Source organism: Dipodomys spectabilis, unplaced genomic scaffold (assembly GCF_019054845.1).
Source record: "Dipodomys spectabilis isolate Male_0828 unplaced genomic scaffold, ASM1905484v1 ptg000373l, whole genome shotgun sequence".
Classification (NCBI taxonomy): Eukaryota; Metazoa; Chordata; class Mammalia; order Rodentia; family Heteromyidae; genus Dipodomys; species Dipodomys spectabilis.
In genome coordinates, this window is record NW_024871050.1 from 1,433,544 (window position 1) to 1,449,686 (window position 16,143).

General features: G+C 38.9%; 1 protein-coding gene across 2 annotated transcripts in view; it reads right to left on the reverse strand.

Moving 5' to 3' along the window:
* Window positions 1-8,924: 8,924 nt before the first annotated feature.
* Trak2 (trafficking kinesin protein 2) overlaps window positions 8,925-16,143 on the reverse strand; it is a 52,628-nt gene continuing 45,409 nt past the window's right edge. For both annotated transcript variants that reach the window (XM_042666964.1, XM_042666965.1), the window contains exons 13-16: window positions 15,769-16,067; window positions 14,309-14,575; window positions 12,098-12,203; window positions 8,925-10,621 (exon numbers count right to left, since the gene is read on the reverse strand). In XM_042666964.1, the coding sequence (XP_042522898.1) occupies window positions 9,955-10,621; window positions 12,098-12,203; window positions 14,309-14,575; window positions 15,769-16,067 (1,339 nt within the window). In that variant the 3' untranslated portion in view covers window positions 8,925-9,954. The remainder of the gene's footprint in view (window positions 10,622-12,097; window positions 12,204-14,308; window positions 14,576-15,768; window positions 16,068-16,143) is intronic.

Below are 16,143 nucleotides of genomic sequence, written 5' to 3' on the forward strand. Positions count from 1 at the left end.
TTCTCATTCCAGGGCACCAACCTGAATTATAGACAGGAAACGCTGCATAAAGACAACCCCACCTCCCAATCACAAGAATAACAGCTATCAGATAAGCAGAGATGCCACTCTTTTCCAGACCTCTATAATTGAAAATACAGTCAGGTGCAGTGACTCATGCCTGCAAAGCCTAACAACTCAGGAGGAAGAGATCAGGAACATTGTGGTTCATAGTCAGCTCAGGCAAAAAGTTAGTGAGACCCCATTTCAACCAGCAAAGCCAGATGTGGTGGTGGGTGATTGTGATACCTTCCTATATGGATTATCATCCAACCAGGCTGGCAAAAATACATAAGGTTCTACCCTACCTAAAATATAACTAAGGCAGAAAAGACTAGAGATATGGCTCAAATGGCAAGCACAAGACTCTGTATTCAAGCCCACCATAAAACGAAACAAAACACAGAATTAGGAATTTTCATTTCAGAAGTATAAGAAAATGGGAGATGACACAGGAGCCAATGTAATTTTGGCACAATAACTAGGACCTTGACCACAGCACACCATGGCCTCTGTTTGAAGAAGGAAGAAAGCCAATTCCAGCCTTATAGTTTCCAAAAGACTCAAGGCTCAGAACTGGTAGATTTCCTGATGTCATTGACAGGCAGTTGACAGACCTGTGCAGCACCTATGGACAATGTCACCTTTTCTCTTTTCCAATCTCAAACATGTCTTTGTGCTGATTCCCGTAGCTGTCTAACTTTACATAGAAAGGGGGATTTGTGGCTGTAATTTGATTATTAGAGTTAGAGAAAGTAGAAGAGTGATGGAGAGAGAGGTCTAAGCCAAGGAATTTGGGCATCCTGTAGAAACTGGAAGGGGCAAAGAAAAAGAAGGATGTCTAGAACAACACAGTTCTGTTGCTTTCTTAAAGGAACATACCTTGATTTCAGCTGTGTTTCGGCTTTGATCTTTAGAACTATAAGATTCTTAATTGGTGGTGTTTTAAGTCATTTGTGGAAAATGGTTACAGAGAAGCAGAAAACATAACATGTTGGGGAAAGTAGTAAGAGATACAGAAACCTAAATAAATAAATTGCAATGACTTCAGGTTTAAAAATTGTATAAGAACGTAAATGTAATTATAGATGATCAAGATGGTGTATATTGATCTAGCTAAAGAATGAGTTGTGACTACATAGGATGAACGGAGGAGAGGATGGAGGAAGGATAAAATAAGAGTTAAATTCTCCTTTACTATACCAAGAAGTCAAGAGAGAAGGTTTAAACTGAAAAGTTTTAAACAAATGGGGACAGCACTGGCTTAGCATGTGTGGTGATGTGTTCTATCCCCAGCACTGACCAAAAACAAACAAACCCAATCCTCCCTCAAACCAAAATTAAAAGTCCAAAAAGCATGAAACATGAGTTTAAGTCAGAAACTACAGGTATGGAGGGTAAGACACAAGCTGACTTTTCCTTAATTTGTTTTTAACAGCATTTGATTTTTAAGTGATATAGGTGGAATATTTCATAAACAATAAACATGGACACCCAAATGTGTTATGAGAAAATCAATACCCAATGGAAGTGTTACAATGATAGCAGACTTAATTTTAACTTCTTGACTGGCTTCAATATTACACTGGAATACATTTAAGAGTCAGCTAAAAAATGAAATAATATTCCTTTTTGTCTATTACATGACCCATGGCTAAAGAACTAGGCGTGTGGTCTAATAGACAAGCAGGACCTGGAGACTAACTTTCCTGACCAGATGAGGACTCTGTGCTCTGAGGATCTGTGGTGATAACTTGTATACTTGTAAATGCTGACACATCCGCACAAATACAAGCTCACACTGTGAGTACTGGCTGCACTTCAGATGGACACTGGAGAAATACCTTGTTCCTTGGTAAGCTTACAGTCAGCAGGACTGTCAACTGATTGCTGAGTGAGCTGTGGTGCTAAGGCAGAAGACCTGACCTTGAGAGAAAGGTGGAGATGGGGGTAGGGACAGACTGGATCAGACACCTGGAACCAAAACGCCATGTAGAATAAAGGTCATGGCGAGAAAGGAGGCCAAGAGGCTGGGTAACTGCCAAAGCCAAAAATCAGGTGACAAGGCCACCCATATAGAACTGTCCTTGCGCTGCTGTGCTTGGCGACCCTGTCAGAGATGTCACACATCAGAGTCAAGGAGGAACAGTCAGGAAAGCAGAGGGACTGCGCCAACCAGGTGAGAAGGTGAGGCCACAAGGGCCTGGGTTTTAGGTGAGAAATCTGGAGGGAGTTCAGTTAGAAAAAACATCATTTCTGCTTGGCCTCAAAGAGGAAAGGCACCAACCCTGACCCTGAAGGTGTATATTCTTGGGGCAGGAAGTGAGAGGTCATAGAAGGCCTACTCCTGGCAACTGTACTTTTTATGATGCGCCTTGCTTATCCAACAGGACTATATAGTTCTTGAAGGCCAGGCCTCTACCCTGACCTTCTCTGTGTCCTACACTGAGCCTGACATGTCCAATTTGTCTTGAAGGGTTGTTTGATAACTGTTTGCTGCCTGACTACTAACCTGGGTGATTGTAATCATAGGAACTAACTCAACACAGAGAAAAGATTATTCCCAGATAAAACTGTCAAAATACATTGCAACCGTCATTACAATTTATTAGACAATAGCACTGGAGTTCCAAATCAGAATATGTAGGTAAAATGCATGTATGACACAATCACTCAGTGGATTTTACATAGATACTTTTATTGTGAAGGTGATGTACAGAGGGGTAATGGGTAGATCTATTTTGAACAGTGTTACCTCCTCCCTTCATTTTCTCCCAGTTTTTCCCCTCTCAATCCCCTTCTTCCCCCCCAATTGCATAGTTCATTTCCAATATAGTATCTAGTGAGTATCAATGCTGAATTAGTTTACCCTTTGTCCTACCAATTTTAAATGATCATTTACTAAGATATTCTTTTTGTTCTGGTCATTGGCTTGAACTCGGATTCTGTCCTTGAGTATTTGCTCAAGGCTAACACTCTACTACTTGAACCACAGCTCTATGTTCAGCTTTTTGGTTGTTCATTGGAGATAAGAGTCTCATAGGCTTTCTTGCCCAGGCTGGGTTTGAACTGTGATCCACAGCTGTCAGTCTCCTAAGTAGCTAGGATTACAGATGGGAGCCACTGGCACTTTGCCAGTCACGAAGATTTAAATAATTATTTAAAATCTGTGAGAGGACTGGGGGTGTATCAGTGGTAGAGCACTTGCCTAGTATATAGAAGGTCCCCAGCACAGAAAAGAAACAAAAAAGAACACAACCTGTAGAAACATAAAGTCTTATAAAAGATATAAAAAGATGTGAATACATTGGACACAATTATATGAACGTATGCATCTATAAGACAAATGTTAGAAAAAAACATTATAAAATGAATTTTGGCCAAAAATGTTAGAATTATGATTCTCCCTCCCACCCATGACATTCTTAACTAATATTTTGCTTGGGCTTTGAAATCAGGTGGGTCTGACTTTGATGGAAGCTCTTCTGCTTAGGAGTAGGACTGTACAAAAACTTAACTTTTCTGAGTCTTAGTTTCCACATCTACAAAATGGGGTCTTGGAAATCACTAATCCGGAGGTGGTCTGAGGTGCTAGGGGAGGAATTAGGACAAGGTGACAAAGAGCACAATTGGAGGTCTTGGGCAATGACTAACATGGGCATAGAGGTACAATATTTGAATAACTGGGCTTACCGGTTAAAGTTCAACCCTTGACTTCAGTATCCTCTCACTGAACCATTGAGAAGTCTTTTCTTGGGCCAGGAGGGGGGGGGTAATCTGTGTGTGTGTGTGTGTGTGTAAGGATGATTTTTCCTACTTTGTCTTCCTTTTCCGTATTTCTCCCTGATAATTTACACGAGACTCACTATTTGTGTGCCCACAGAGCCTGCCAGAGAGGGTCTCTGGTTAGTGTAAGTAATCAGCAGGAAACATTTTATAAATCTTTAACAAAAAAGCTTACCTTACACAGTTCAAAGATTTTTCTTGTGTGATTTCTTCTCAAAGTCAAGTGTCTTAATGAGACTTAAAACTGTTAAGACACTAAAGCAGAAACTCACAGTATATGTAGTGAACACAGACCTTCAGTGAATCCAGTTGGAGATTCTTAAAAAGGCTGAGCTGGCACGAGTAGGAACTTCTAGAGAATCTACTTGTCTCTTGGCATTGGGTGAAAGCCAAACTACAGGAGAAAATCAACCCTCCATTTAAAGACTTTTTGACTGGGCCTGATGAGAGGTTTATCCTTAAGATAGCAGTGAAGGTTTGTTTCTTTTATTGCTATGGAAACAGAATGGCAGCTCCTCATTGGCTCAGAGAACCTTGTTCTTAAAGGTTGGAGAAACAGCCAGTTAAATTCTCCACAACTCAAATCAGTGCCTACCCCGAACAGCAATGAACTCACATTAGGTTCCCATTTTCTTAATCAACCACAACAAAATAGAATTATTCAGAGCAAACAAAATTAAACAACACTACTAAGCTTTCTTGGCCAATAGCCAGAGTTGCCAGCAAGAATTTGTAATGGATTTTAGGTTCCTCTGTCACTTTTTCATTGAAACCTACAACTCAAAAATAGGTTATTTTTCTCCTTGAATTTAAAGCTTTCAAATCAATAAGTGTACAAATTCTCTATGGCAGGAGTTTTTTTTTTCCTATTACTAATGGTTTCAGTTTTTTTTTCTCATTGTAGAGAAAGTATTTGCTGGGTATGGTGGCACAAGCTTGTAATCGTAGCACTCAGGAGGCTGACATAGGAGGATTTTGGGTTCAGGGCCAGCCTGAGGTACATAGCAAAACTGTCCCACTAAAAAATAAAAGCAACAAAGAAAAAATGAAGAATATTTGTCATTTATAATGTATGTTTTACAATAAAAAGTTTCATGCTGCAAGGTGCTTGTGGCTCATGCCTGTAATCTTAGCTACTCAGGAAGCTGAGCTCTGAGGATTAGAGGCAAAGCCAGCTCAGGCAGGAAAGTCCTCAAGACTCTTATCTACGATTAATCACCAGAAAAACAGAAGTAGAACTGTGGCTCAAAGTGGTAGAGTGCTAGCCTGGAGCATAACAACTGTTTAGGGACAGCACCTACACCCTGAGTTCAAGCCCTCTGACCGACCAAAATAAAAGTTTCATGCTATTTCTCTTTTCAAAATGAAGCTGATTGCAATGCACTAAATTGTTTTTATGATCTAATAGGTCACAACTCACAGCTTCTCAACCCTTATTCTAAATTCATCCATCCATTCAACTATTGTTTTCTGCATGCTAGACATTGTGGATAGGTGTGGGTCATACCTCAGTTCCTGTGCTCACTTGAGCCTAGAGACTAAAGGGACACAATGAATTATTTCAACGAAAGTGCAACAAACCTTACATTGGGAGACTCACCTGTTGCAATTTGAAGCAAGAATTTTTCTTCTAGTTAGACAACAATTTTAATTAGAAAAGGAATCAGACTAGATCTGCATACTGGAAAGATCACTGTGGTTGGAAGGTATAGAAATGATTGGAAGGGTCAAGACAGGAGTCTGTGTCAGAGGTCCAGAGAAGACTTAGAGAGGCCCCTCTGAGAAGCAGAGGAGCATGGACTTGCTGATGGATGGGATGTCAGGGTGAACAGGGAAAGAACAGCATGATGATTCTAATGAGTTGTCGGTGGTGCCATCTACTGACACAAGAAGGGGCCAGGGAGATGAACAGGTTCAGGGTGAGACCATGAATTCAGTTAATAAGACATAGACCTAAGATGCTATAAATAGGAGAAGAGTTTAAGAGTTTTTTGTTTAGTTTTGTACTGGGCCTTTGAACTGGGCCTCATGCTCTTGCTTAGATTTTCCCTTAAGTCTGTTGCTGTCACTTGAGCCATTCTTTGACTTCTAGATTTTTGGTGGTTGGAGATTAGGAGTCAAAGAAGACTCTTAAACTTCACAAAATGTTCATAATTTAATAGAGATACTAGCCTTAAAACTATCTAAAATTATATTGTAAAGGGGAAAAGAGAGTATCAAATGACCTTTTGAGTCCAACACATTTCCATTTAGTTTATTTGGAACAATTTGTAAATAGTCCACATAAATAGCAAAAGAATCGTTTCACACTTCCTGAATTTTCTCAGACTTAGTATTTGTTCATCAATGATGTTAGATTCTATTTTTTGTTGCTGTAATTTTGCTCAGGAGCTATTACAGACATAATTCTATTTTTAAAAAAGACATGAAATACAGTATGATCTGTTTACCACTTACAACTATTAGTAGGTTTTTTGTTTTGTGTGCTGGTTTACTAAGTAGAGGTTATTTTCTACCAAAAAGAGCATAAAGGAAAGACTTAGTGCAGAATTATCTGTGTAAGGGTTGGGACAAAACCACAGTGAGACACAGGAAAATTTAAGAAGCTACTTGTATTTATTATCTGATTTACATTTGACAAAGCAATAGAAGGTGCACAAAGAGCCGTTTGACAAAGCAAAGTTCCGGGTATCACATAATGTATTTCCCTGGCTTCTGCCCATTCTCAGGGGCTGTGCTGGGCACTGTGGCTAGTTATGGTCTGGCACCATGGGCATGGTGCATTCCGATACAGGTGCCTCAGCCTGTGACAGTAGCCAGTGGACTACTGACAGCCTGAGTTGCAATCTCAGAAGTTACTGCTATAGCAACCTAGTACTAATTACATCAGAAAAAATAGTGAACTTTGAGTATATAAAATATGCCTCAATAAGAGAGAACTGGCTCTTGTGAGTTGCCACTAGCTTTTTTCCTCCCTCGAGAAAATTTGATCACTCTGTCAAACCAAGGGCAATAATACAAAACTTAAAACAAAAAACTAGGTTAACAATAGTCATTAACTTCTCCCTAAAGGTCCCTATCTAAGATCTATTTACGTAAGATTTTGGATCTTCATAATTCAAGAGAATTTTGAATTCTGAGTTCAGTAAAATGATATCTCCTACTAGGTAACAGGGAATTTAGAAATACCTGAGGGATCGTCACTGAAAATATTAGCAGAGGAAAAAGAAGGTTGTGTTTTTCCCATGTTGGCATTAAAAACAAAACAAAACAAAACAAAAAACAGGGGCTGGGAAGGTGGCTCAGTGGTAGAGCGCTTGCCTTGCATGCATGAGGCCCTGGGTTCGATTCCTCACATAAGAAAAAAGAAAAAAGCCGGAAGTGGCACTGTGGCTCAAGTGGTAGAGCGCTAGCCTTGATCTGAAGAGCTGAGGGACAGCACCCAGGCCCAGAGTACAGGCCCTATGACTGGACCCTCCAAAAAAACAAAAACAAAAAAACACACATCCACCTGATACTACAGAAGAACTGAAATGTGAACAGGATTAAAGCATAACAGGTAACCCAAGGAGAAATTTGCTGTAAGACTCCAGTTCTTCTTCTTATACTATGCAGACAGTTCTGTTCTAACAGGGATTCTCAGGCTATTTCAAAAATGTTTTTAGGTGGAAATTTCAAAAACAGCAAAACCCAGTTTTAAGACAGGATTCATTTCTAGAGACAAGCACATACCAGAATATAATTACTGTGTTTCTGACAGAACATTATAATCAATCTAATTTTTCAAAAACCCAAATTTGGTTTACTTAACCAGATGTGCTTGCTTGCCTCCTAGCATATCGCTCTGCCTCTGGTGATCATTTAGGCATTATTAAAAGCATACAAACTGTATTTAATGTTGAACACAACAAAATCTAGCTTACTTTATAGTGATTTATATTCTATATACATATATACAGTACACATATGTAAATCTGATCATTTAACACTCAGTAGTACTATTATTGCATCCTATATTTTTGTACTTCCCGTGGTTTTTTGGAAACTGTAAATGCCCAGGCAACAGGAAGCTTACTTTCTTAGGAAACAATAAAAAAATCTTTGAGTTGGCTAAAGGAAGCACCCTGGAGTTACTTTAGAGAGTAAAAATTCAAATGCTAATTTTTTTAAAAGGTGGATTAGAATATTTAGAAAACTTCAGCATTAGGAATTTTGTTTTAGGGCCTGTTCCAGTCAGGGTAACTTACTGACTTGGAACCCTTTATGAGCATGTGCGTGCTGACAGCAGCTTGACTAAGTGAAGGGTGAAACAGGAAGAGGATTTCTTTTCATTCAATTTTATTTTTGAGAAATTTACTTTAACAAGTTTTTTTTTTTTTTTTTTTTTTTTTTTTTTAATTTAATTTAATTTTATTTGTGAACATACTGTACAGAGGAGTTACAGTTACATGGGCAGGATAATGTGTACATACTTTAACAAGTTTTATTAAAAGACATTAATATACTTCTGTGCTAAACACAAAAGCTCTCACACATTCTTACCATTGCATGAATGTTGGTCAGGAGGATAGAGGAAGCACCCTCCTGGCCAGGGTAGAACTCTAGGAACAGGAATCGAGAATTCTTCAGAAAATTGCCTTTTAGTTAAGTCAGGACAAAGGAGAAAAGTTACTAGCAAATTAAGCACCAAAAGATCAAGCAATATACCTCCTTGTTTTCAGAAACAAAATCATGATTTCCTCCTCATCTCTGAGTCATGTCTTAGGTAAAGATATTTCTTCTTTAGCATTACTCCCTGGCCTAAGCCATGCCATCTGGTGAGGAGCTGACTCTACTGGCAACACTAGAAGAGACCAGTGTCTTCCCAAGTTACAGCCTGTGTCATTCAGCTGAATGCAGAAACCTAATCTTATGGTCTCACTTTGTTTCAGTTTGTAAAAAAAAAGAACATGAGAGACAAAGAAGCCTTATCTCTCTCACAAAAAAGTTGGTTATCTAATTCCACAGATGCCAAGAACAAGGCAGATATGTTTGGATTTATATTAGGAAAAATACTAAGCAGAAATATCACACTCTCAAAGCAAGCACCTGGGTCTTACTTCAGTTTATAATAATTTAATGTGCCTGAGAATTTTTGTGCAAATACATGTCATTTTCCATTAAAAATATGCATAGTGCACTTTGGAAAAAGTCACAATGAACTTTCCTTACAAAGAACTTACATATACATACAACTTAACATTAATTCCTACAGATTGCACTTCTGGTTTAACCCCTTTAGTCTCCAAGGAAATATCAGAGATATGCAACTATGTATTCCTTGGCCACTGTATTATCCAGAAGAAATAGTCTAAAAACAAGTTTCCTTGGTTTCTTAAAGTAAATCCCTCCCAACTGCCACTCAAACTGAAGTTTTTCTGATATTGTATAAAAATACAAATTTAAGAAAGTGAGTTATTTTTCTTTTGGGGGGCTAGCCACGTGCTCTACCACTGGAGCTATGCTCCCTAGCTCCCCAAATGGACCCAAAGAATGTTTGTGCTCCCAGTGGTTCAAAGGCCTAAAAACAGGAAAAAGCAAATCTCCACTTTGGCTATAATGAAAAATATCCAATTCCTTGTTTTGCCAATGCTCTGAGTAACCCAGTAGCTAAATTCATAATTTGACCAGGCACTAGCAGAGGAACAGGAGTCTCACCTGAACTCAACATGCCAAGCCTTTGGGACAGTTTCTAGTGGCACAGTCTAAACTGCTCCTTTTCTTCCCACTCTTCTAAGCAGGTTCTCCCTGATTATGTTTTCCAGAAGTGAAGTTTATAGTATTTCTGGCATGTTTCAACAATCCTGAAGTTATTTTCTGTTCATTTTCAAGACAAGAAAACTCAGCTGAAGAAGTGTACTAAATCTTTCTTTCCTGTCTCCAAGCATTTCGTGACCCATTCATTTATACTTCACTCCTGTGGACCTCATCCTAATTTTGTTTCCATTCCTCCACCTCCTCCCTCCACATTCACAATCCTTCTGCAACATTCCTTTTCTTTCAATCAGACTCAATTTCACGTATCAGTGCATGTCTATCCTTCATGTGCTAACACAATAACACACAGAAGAGGTCAGTTAGAGCCATGCTTCAGTCCTCCTTCAGGATACCCATTTTGGGTGAGGCTGTGCAAACTGGGGCACTGAAGCTACCCATCATGACGGGAAGACTCTGGTTCCTCCTTAGTCCACCCAATAAATTGCTACCTGAATTTAAATAAATAACAGAGTCTGGTTTTTGAAAATTGATTTCTGTCTCCTGGCTTTTCCCATTCTCCTGGGGATCAGGGGTCTTGACCACTCTGGCTATCCCCAATCTCTTCAGTCTTTCCACTAAGTTCATCTTCAACTGGCCAACATCAGGAGGGTTCCAGGAAGGCCGCAAACCATACATCTCTTGGAGGAATGTTTCAGTAGGGCGAGAGGCCAGAAAATTTTCAGAGAGATGCATTCGGGACTCAAAGGGAAAGGGAGACGGGCATGGTGAGTGAGATGGAGAATTTGGTGGTGTTAAAGGGGTAGCCACAGCTTTGGGTAGGGGGTTCTCTGAAATTGAGCTGTGGTATACTTTAGCAGAAATGCCTCGCTCTTGGAGTAGCTTGGCCAAGCTCATGGTGCTGCTGAAGGTCACAGTAGAATCTCGTCGGTTTGTGATGGATTCACCAGTGCTGAGTCGGTAGGACATGGCAGGAGACTTCATAGCTGTATTTGGCGAACTGTTCCCATTACTTCCATGGGACAGTGAAGGGAACCCAGAGCTGAAAGGGAAAATGGGAGGAAGTTTTAAAGACTAAAATCAGCTTGGATGCAATCATAATTTGAGGCTTGCTCAAGCAATAAGTTTGAGAGATCCCATCTCAACCAATAAAGAGCTGGCATGGTGGCATTGTCATTCCAGCAACCTGGCAACAAATACTGCCAGTATTTAATATGCTTCAATACAAAAAAAGCAATATGTCAACTTATAAAGGAAGCAAATTTGACTCCTTGCTTAATTCTAGTAGGTCCTATCTACTCTCTATGCCCAGTCTCTAAACTCTTATTTCTACTTTACTACAGAATGAACTTGATTTTTCTTCTCCAAACTGTGTATCTCATAGGGTGGTGTCTATTTGTGTTGAAAGTCCCTTCAAGAAACAATTTTATAACCAAGTTATATTGGTGATTACAGGAACAATACAGAACAATCACAGTTGTGTTCATCATACGCTTTACCTAGATCTTTACTGGATATCATCTAAATGCTTCCCTAAGCAATTGATTCACTGCTGTCCTACAGACATTCTGAATCATAACCTTACTTCTCTCTCAAGTGGTAAAAGAAAGTTAAGAATGGAATTCCTGGATCATTTTAGCAAGTACATAAGACTTTATTGTACAATTCATATACTAGCTTTTATCGTCTACCCATTTTGTACTCTTACTCCTAATTCCCTTTCATATCTTCTTCCTTTATTTCTAGGCCACCTTATACCTACAATGGACAATTTATTTTCTGAAAGCTACCTTGAAGAAAATGCCACATTTTCTTCAAAGCAACACAATAGTACAATTTGCTGCATGGCAGAATAGAAACTGCTTCAATATGAGTAAGAGAATCCTGTTAGCAAATAACGTGGCCTTGTTCAGAGACATCGGGCCTTTGCCTTAGCTTCTTGGAGGCAATCTGTTAAAATGCTGGGACTGTTTTTGCTTAGAATTGGCCTTGTCACACACAGTCATCTTATGTGCTTTCAGATGATGGTTGGGCAATGCACAGTCAAGTTGGAGAATGGAGTTCAACCACAAGTGTAACTATCCAACCATTCCTACACAATGAAGCTCCAATAAAATCTCTGAATGGTGATGCTTAGGTGAACTTCCCTGCTTGAAATATTCCACATATACTCACACACTGGTACCAAGAGGAATAATGGATCCCAAGAAAAAGAGAAACTTCAAGTGTAGAACCCCAGAGTCTTTGCTCTATGCATTTCTTCTTTTTGATAAGGCTAACCTTGGTTATAGCTTCAGCTAGGTCATATTAACTACAACTTTCTCTGCCTCAGTTTCTTCATTTTTCATAATACAAACTCACCTGTGCTACGTCCTCACAAGAGTTATTACAACCACAAAATATTAATTAAAATTCTTGGAATTAAAATGAAATTATTAATTAAAATATTTAATAATGGGATGAATTAAAAATTAAAAAGAAATTCCTGTGAGGCCCCAGATTTCCACGGCCTTCTTACCTAGGGGTAACCTGGGTGATATCAGAGGGATGTAATATTCTACAGGTGGTGAAGGTGAATGTTGAGTTCGTGCATGACAGACACTTTCCTGGGTTTGAGGTTGAAACTGAAATAGAGATTTTTAAAGAGCCAAACACAAAATTGAAAGACTAGGTTAATAGGGTAACAAGCTCATTGTTTATTAATAATCCAGCATGTATCAATTGCTTCTTGAAGTAAAAATCCCCGAATGCAAAGGAAATATACATAAATACTATGCCAGTATAAGATGGTTAGTATACAGCCAAATCCTTCAATACTTTAAAACTGCAAATAAAAAAGGCATAAAAACAGCTTAGAAATCAGAGAAAACATATTCTGAAAGAAACGCATTAAAAAATTAAAAAGACTTAGTCATCCAAAATACTGAGTCAAACTATTTCTGTGGTTCTCAAAGTGTAGACTTTGTGGCTGCCCACAGGTAAAACGAGGATGGGGATGAGGAGCTTTGGTTTTTAATGGCGTTGACATCTGCAGCTCCTTAGCACAAATCAGGACAGTGTCATCAAATTATACCAAGTTCTTCATTGTTACACACACATAGTATTTAATAAAAGTCAAATTTACTTAAAAATGTCCTTTATGAGGCAGTAAAAATTAACCACTAAGTCTTGAGTCTTGGTCCTTCAGTCTTTTACTATGCTGTACAGTGAAATGAAAAGTATCTGTGAAGCATTCCTGCAGCATACTGATCGACATGGCGGTTATCTAGAGGAAAAGCATGTGGACAGCTGAGTTGAAATTTTGTCATGGAACACCAGCTGACTTGCAAGAGCAACTAACAGAGAAATTATAGTAATTTAGACTTAGATTTTTGGCAGGTGTTATTTTTTCCCTTCTTTTTTAATGAATGAACTATGCCTGTTCCTCCAAGAAAATCAGTTGACAATATTTTCTGCCAGTGACAAATTTGAGCTTTTAAGTCAAAATTATGGTTTTGGAAAACTTGTATCTATTGAAAGCTTAAAAGCTTCCTAATACTTAAAACCTTTTCTCTTGAGACACCTGGTGGCTTTAATGTGATTTAAATATATAATAAAAATGTGTCAACATTTGGAAGACTGACATAACTCAGTGAATCAGTGTTTTCTTTCTTTTTTTTTTTTTTTTTTTGGGTCCAGTCATGGGGCCTGAACTCTGGGCCTGGGTGCTGTCCCTCAGCTCTTCAGCTCAAGGCTAGCACTCTACCACTTGAGCCACAGCGCCACTCTGGCTTTTTTCTTTTTGCTTATGTGGTGCTGAGAAATCGAACCCAGGGCCTCAGGCATGCAAGGCAAGCACTCTACCACTGAGCCACCTTCCCAGCCCCATGAGTCAGTGTTTTCTTAATGACCAATGTATAATACCAAGCCACGTATGAGAAAAAGACAATTTTAATGTAGACAAATACGAAAACTCATTGATGGGTTTCCAATTCCACATTGCTATAAATACTTAAATTCCTACTTACCAAGTGTAATATACAAAAATATCCATAAATACCTGAAAAGACTAATCTGACTACATGTTAGTATGAGGCCATATTTTCTTCAAATTGTTGAACCCAAACACTACAATATTACAATAGGCTGAATGAAGAAGCTGAATGGGAAAACAAGAGACTTATAAAATTTTAAAATAGAACTATTTTCCTCACTACTTAAAATATACCTATTCTTCATAAAACATGGCATTACTATGTAGCAGTTAAGTGAGTTAACATTTTAATATTTTCTCAATTTTGATTCCTTTTTTTTTTTTTTTTCGGGGTCCGGTCATGGGGCCTGAATTCTGGGCCTGGGCTCTGTCCCTCAGCTCTTCAGTTCAAGGCTAGTGCTCTATCACTTGAGCCACAGCACCACTTCTGGCTTTTTTCTTTTTGCTTATGTGGTGCTGAGGAATTGAACCTAGGGCCTCATGCATGCAAGGCAAGAGCTCTACCACTGAACCACCTTCCCAGCCCCTCAATTTTGATTCCTAACATAGTATATATGAACAGATAAAATCCATATAGATAAACCATTTGGAATTTTCAAGGGCTTTAAAAAGTGTAAAGAGATCCTGACACCAAAAGGTTTGTGAACCACTGATTGACTGGTCTAACTCTTCTGTCCAACTTATGCAAAGCTGAAAAGAGAAAAAAAAAAGAATGTCACTAATACTATACATTTTCATTATTTGTACTCTTCTCACCTGTAACTAGTCCACCAGCTGAAGTAATAGGGGGTAAAAAGATCCCTGTTACTGGCTTGGATACTGCAGATGTTGTCTCTACTTGGAGAGGTGGCTGAACTTGAAAAGTGATACCCTCCTCTTCATCCTCCTCTAAATCTGAGATGTGATAGATGGTATCCTTGGGCAACTGGGTAAAGCCTTTAGTAATGACACCTGGCCGTGGATCAAGAATGGTTCCCAAGTTTGGTTGAGCCAGCTGCTGCCAATGATGCAGAGTTTGTGATCCTGAATATACAATTACAAGAATAATGTTTTACATGTTCCACAAATCTCAATTCTTAAAATAGAAGCTACAATTTCTATGTTTAATAACAATAATGAAAGCAATAACTCCTTGTTTGGTCTTGATATTTTGTTAAAACTTGCAAATTAAAGTTCTCTGTAGAAGACTGACAAGATATTGAAGGCACTAGTAATAATCTGTTTCAAAAGTTAACCTTAAAAAGGGTAGCTAAAGAAGCAGAGAGCTGGAAGGTTTGGTTTTGGTTTAGTGGAATGCCTCTCTGTCTGGTAGGTGAGAGACCCTCAGTTCAAACACCAGTACTACAAAATAGAAAACACTCTTAACAAAAAGTAGGATGCTGAAGCAGTGAGAAGCATAAATATCCTTCAGAGGCGACAGAAGTGGGCTGTATTATGATGGCAGAAAATCAATACTTATCTGGCATGGCCTATGAATTTAAAAGCTGAAGCCATGCTCCTGAGTTTGAAGACAAATTTTCAGTAGCTTCTCTGTGTACTTCTCTACACTAGTCGTAGATCCTGGGATCCCAGGACCCCAGGGAGATGAATGTGATAGGCGAGGGTATATGCCCTTTGTTCTGTTCAGCAGGACCCTGACAAACACTTGCACTAGATCCAACTCTAATCATGTCACTACAGCCTACATCAAACCTCAAAGGTTACAGAACCTTTGAGTTTGAGGGCTTGCTATCAACTGACTACTCAAAATTTTGTTTGAATCAAAAACTCTTAATGTCCAAGATTCATTTGAGTGCCCTCAATATCTCATAAAACAAAGATGTTTAGTTTGAATTCAAGTTCTATCTTAAAAAGCAAATGGAACTAAAAATACAGCCAATTATACTTCTTAGGTAAAGAGTTCTTTTATTGCAAAGAAAGTTGGAGATGATGTACATCATTCCCATTTATCTTGCCATGGAAATTGCTATCAATGATGTTTCTTAGTAAAGACAAGGAAAGACTCCCTACTCTTCACTCTCACGTTTACATTAAAAACATCAAGACAAGAATGATGGTCGATGACTTGGAAGAAGCAGATCTCTTCATCTACTAATTTTCTACAAAGTGCCACAATGCACTACCACCCAAATAGCAAGATTTGAGGAAAACAAAGATATCTTCTGCTCATAGTGTAATAAGCCACATGACTCACAAAAGGCCTTTGCTGACATTACCTTCAAGGGGCTTGACAATCTGTAGTTTCTCTGGCATAAAGCCTCGAAGACAACTGGCACTGCTGAGGTCAGTGATTTCCGATTGGTCAGTACAGAGAGAGGCAAGGCTCTCTGTGGGGGTATCACGGCCACTAACTCCTTCTTTCTGGTCAGCCAGAACTTGGATCCTCCGTTGCCATTCTTCAGCAAAGAAACGCTTCTCACTTAAGTAATTCTGTCTTCTCAGGCTAAGGCGATGTAAAGCTGTAGCTAAATCACTGTCTTCAGAGGGTCCTAGTTGGCTGGGTGACTGAGAATTTCTTTGGGAAAATTATATTCACTGATTAGATCTGAAGGTCATGAGCACAATGTAGACCTGTCTTTTTTGAGATCAGT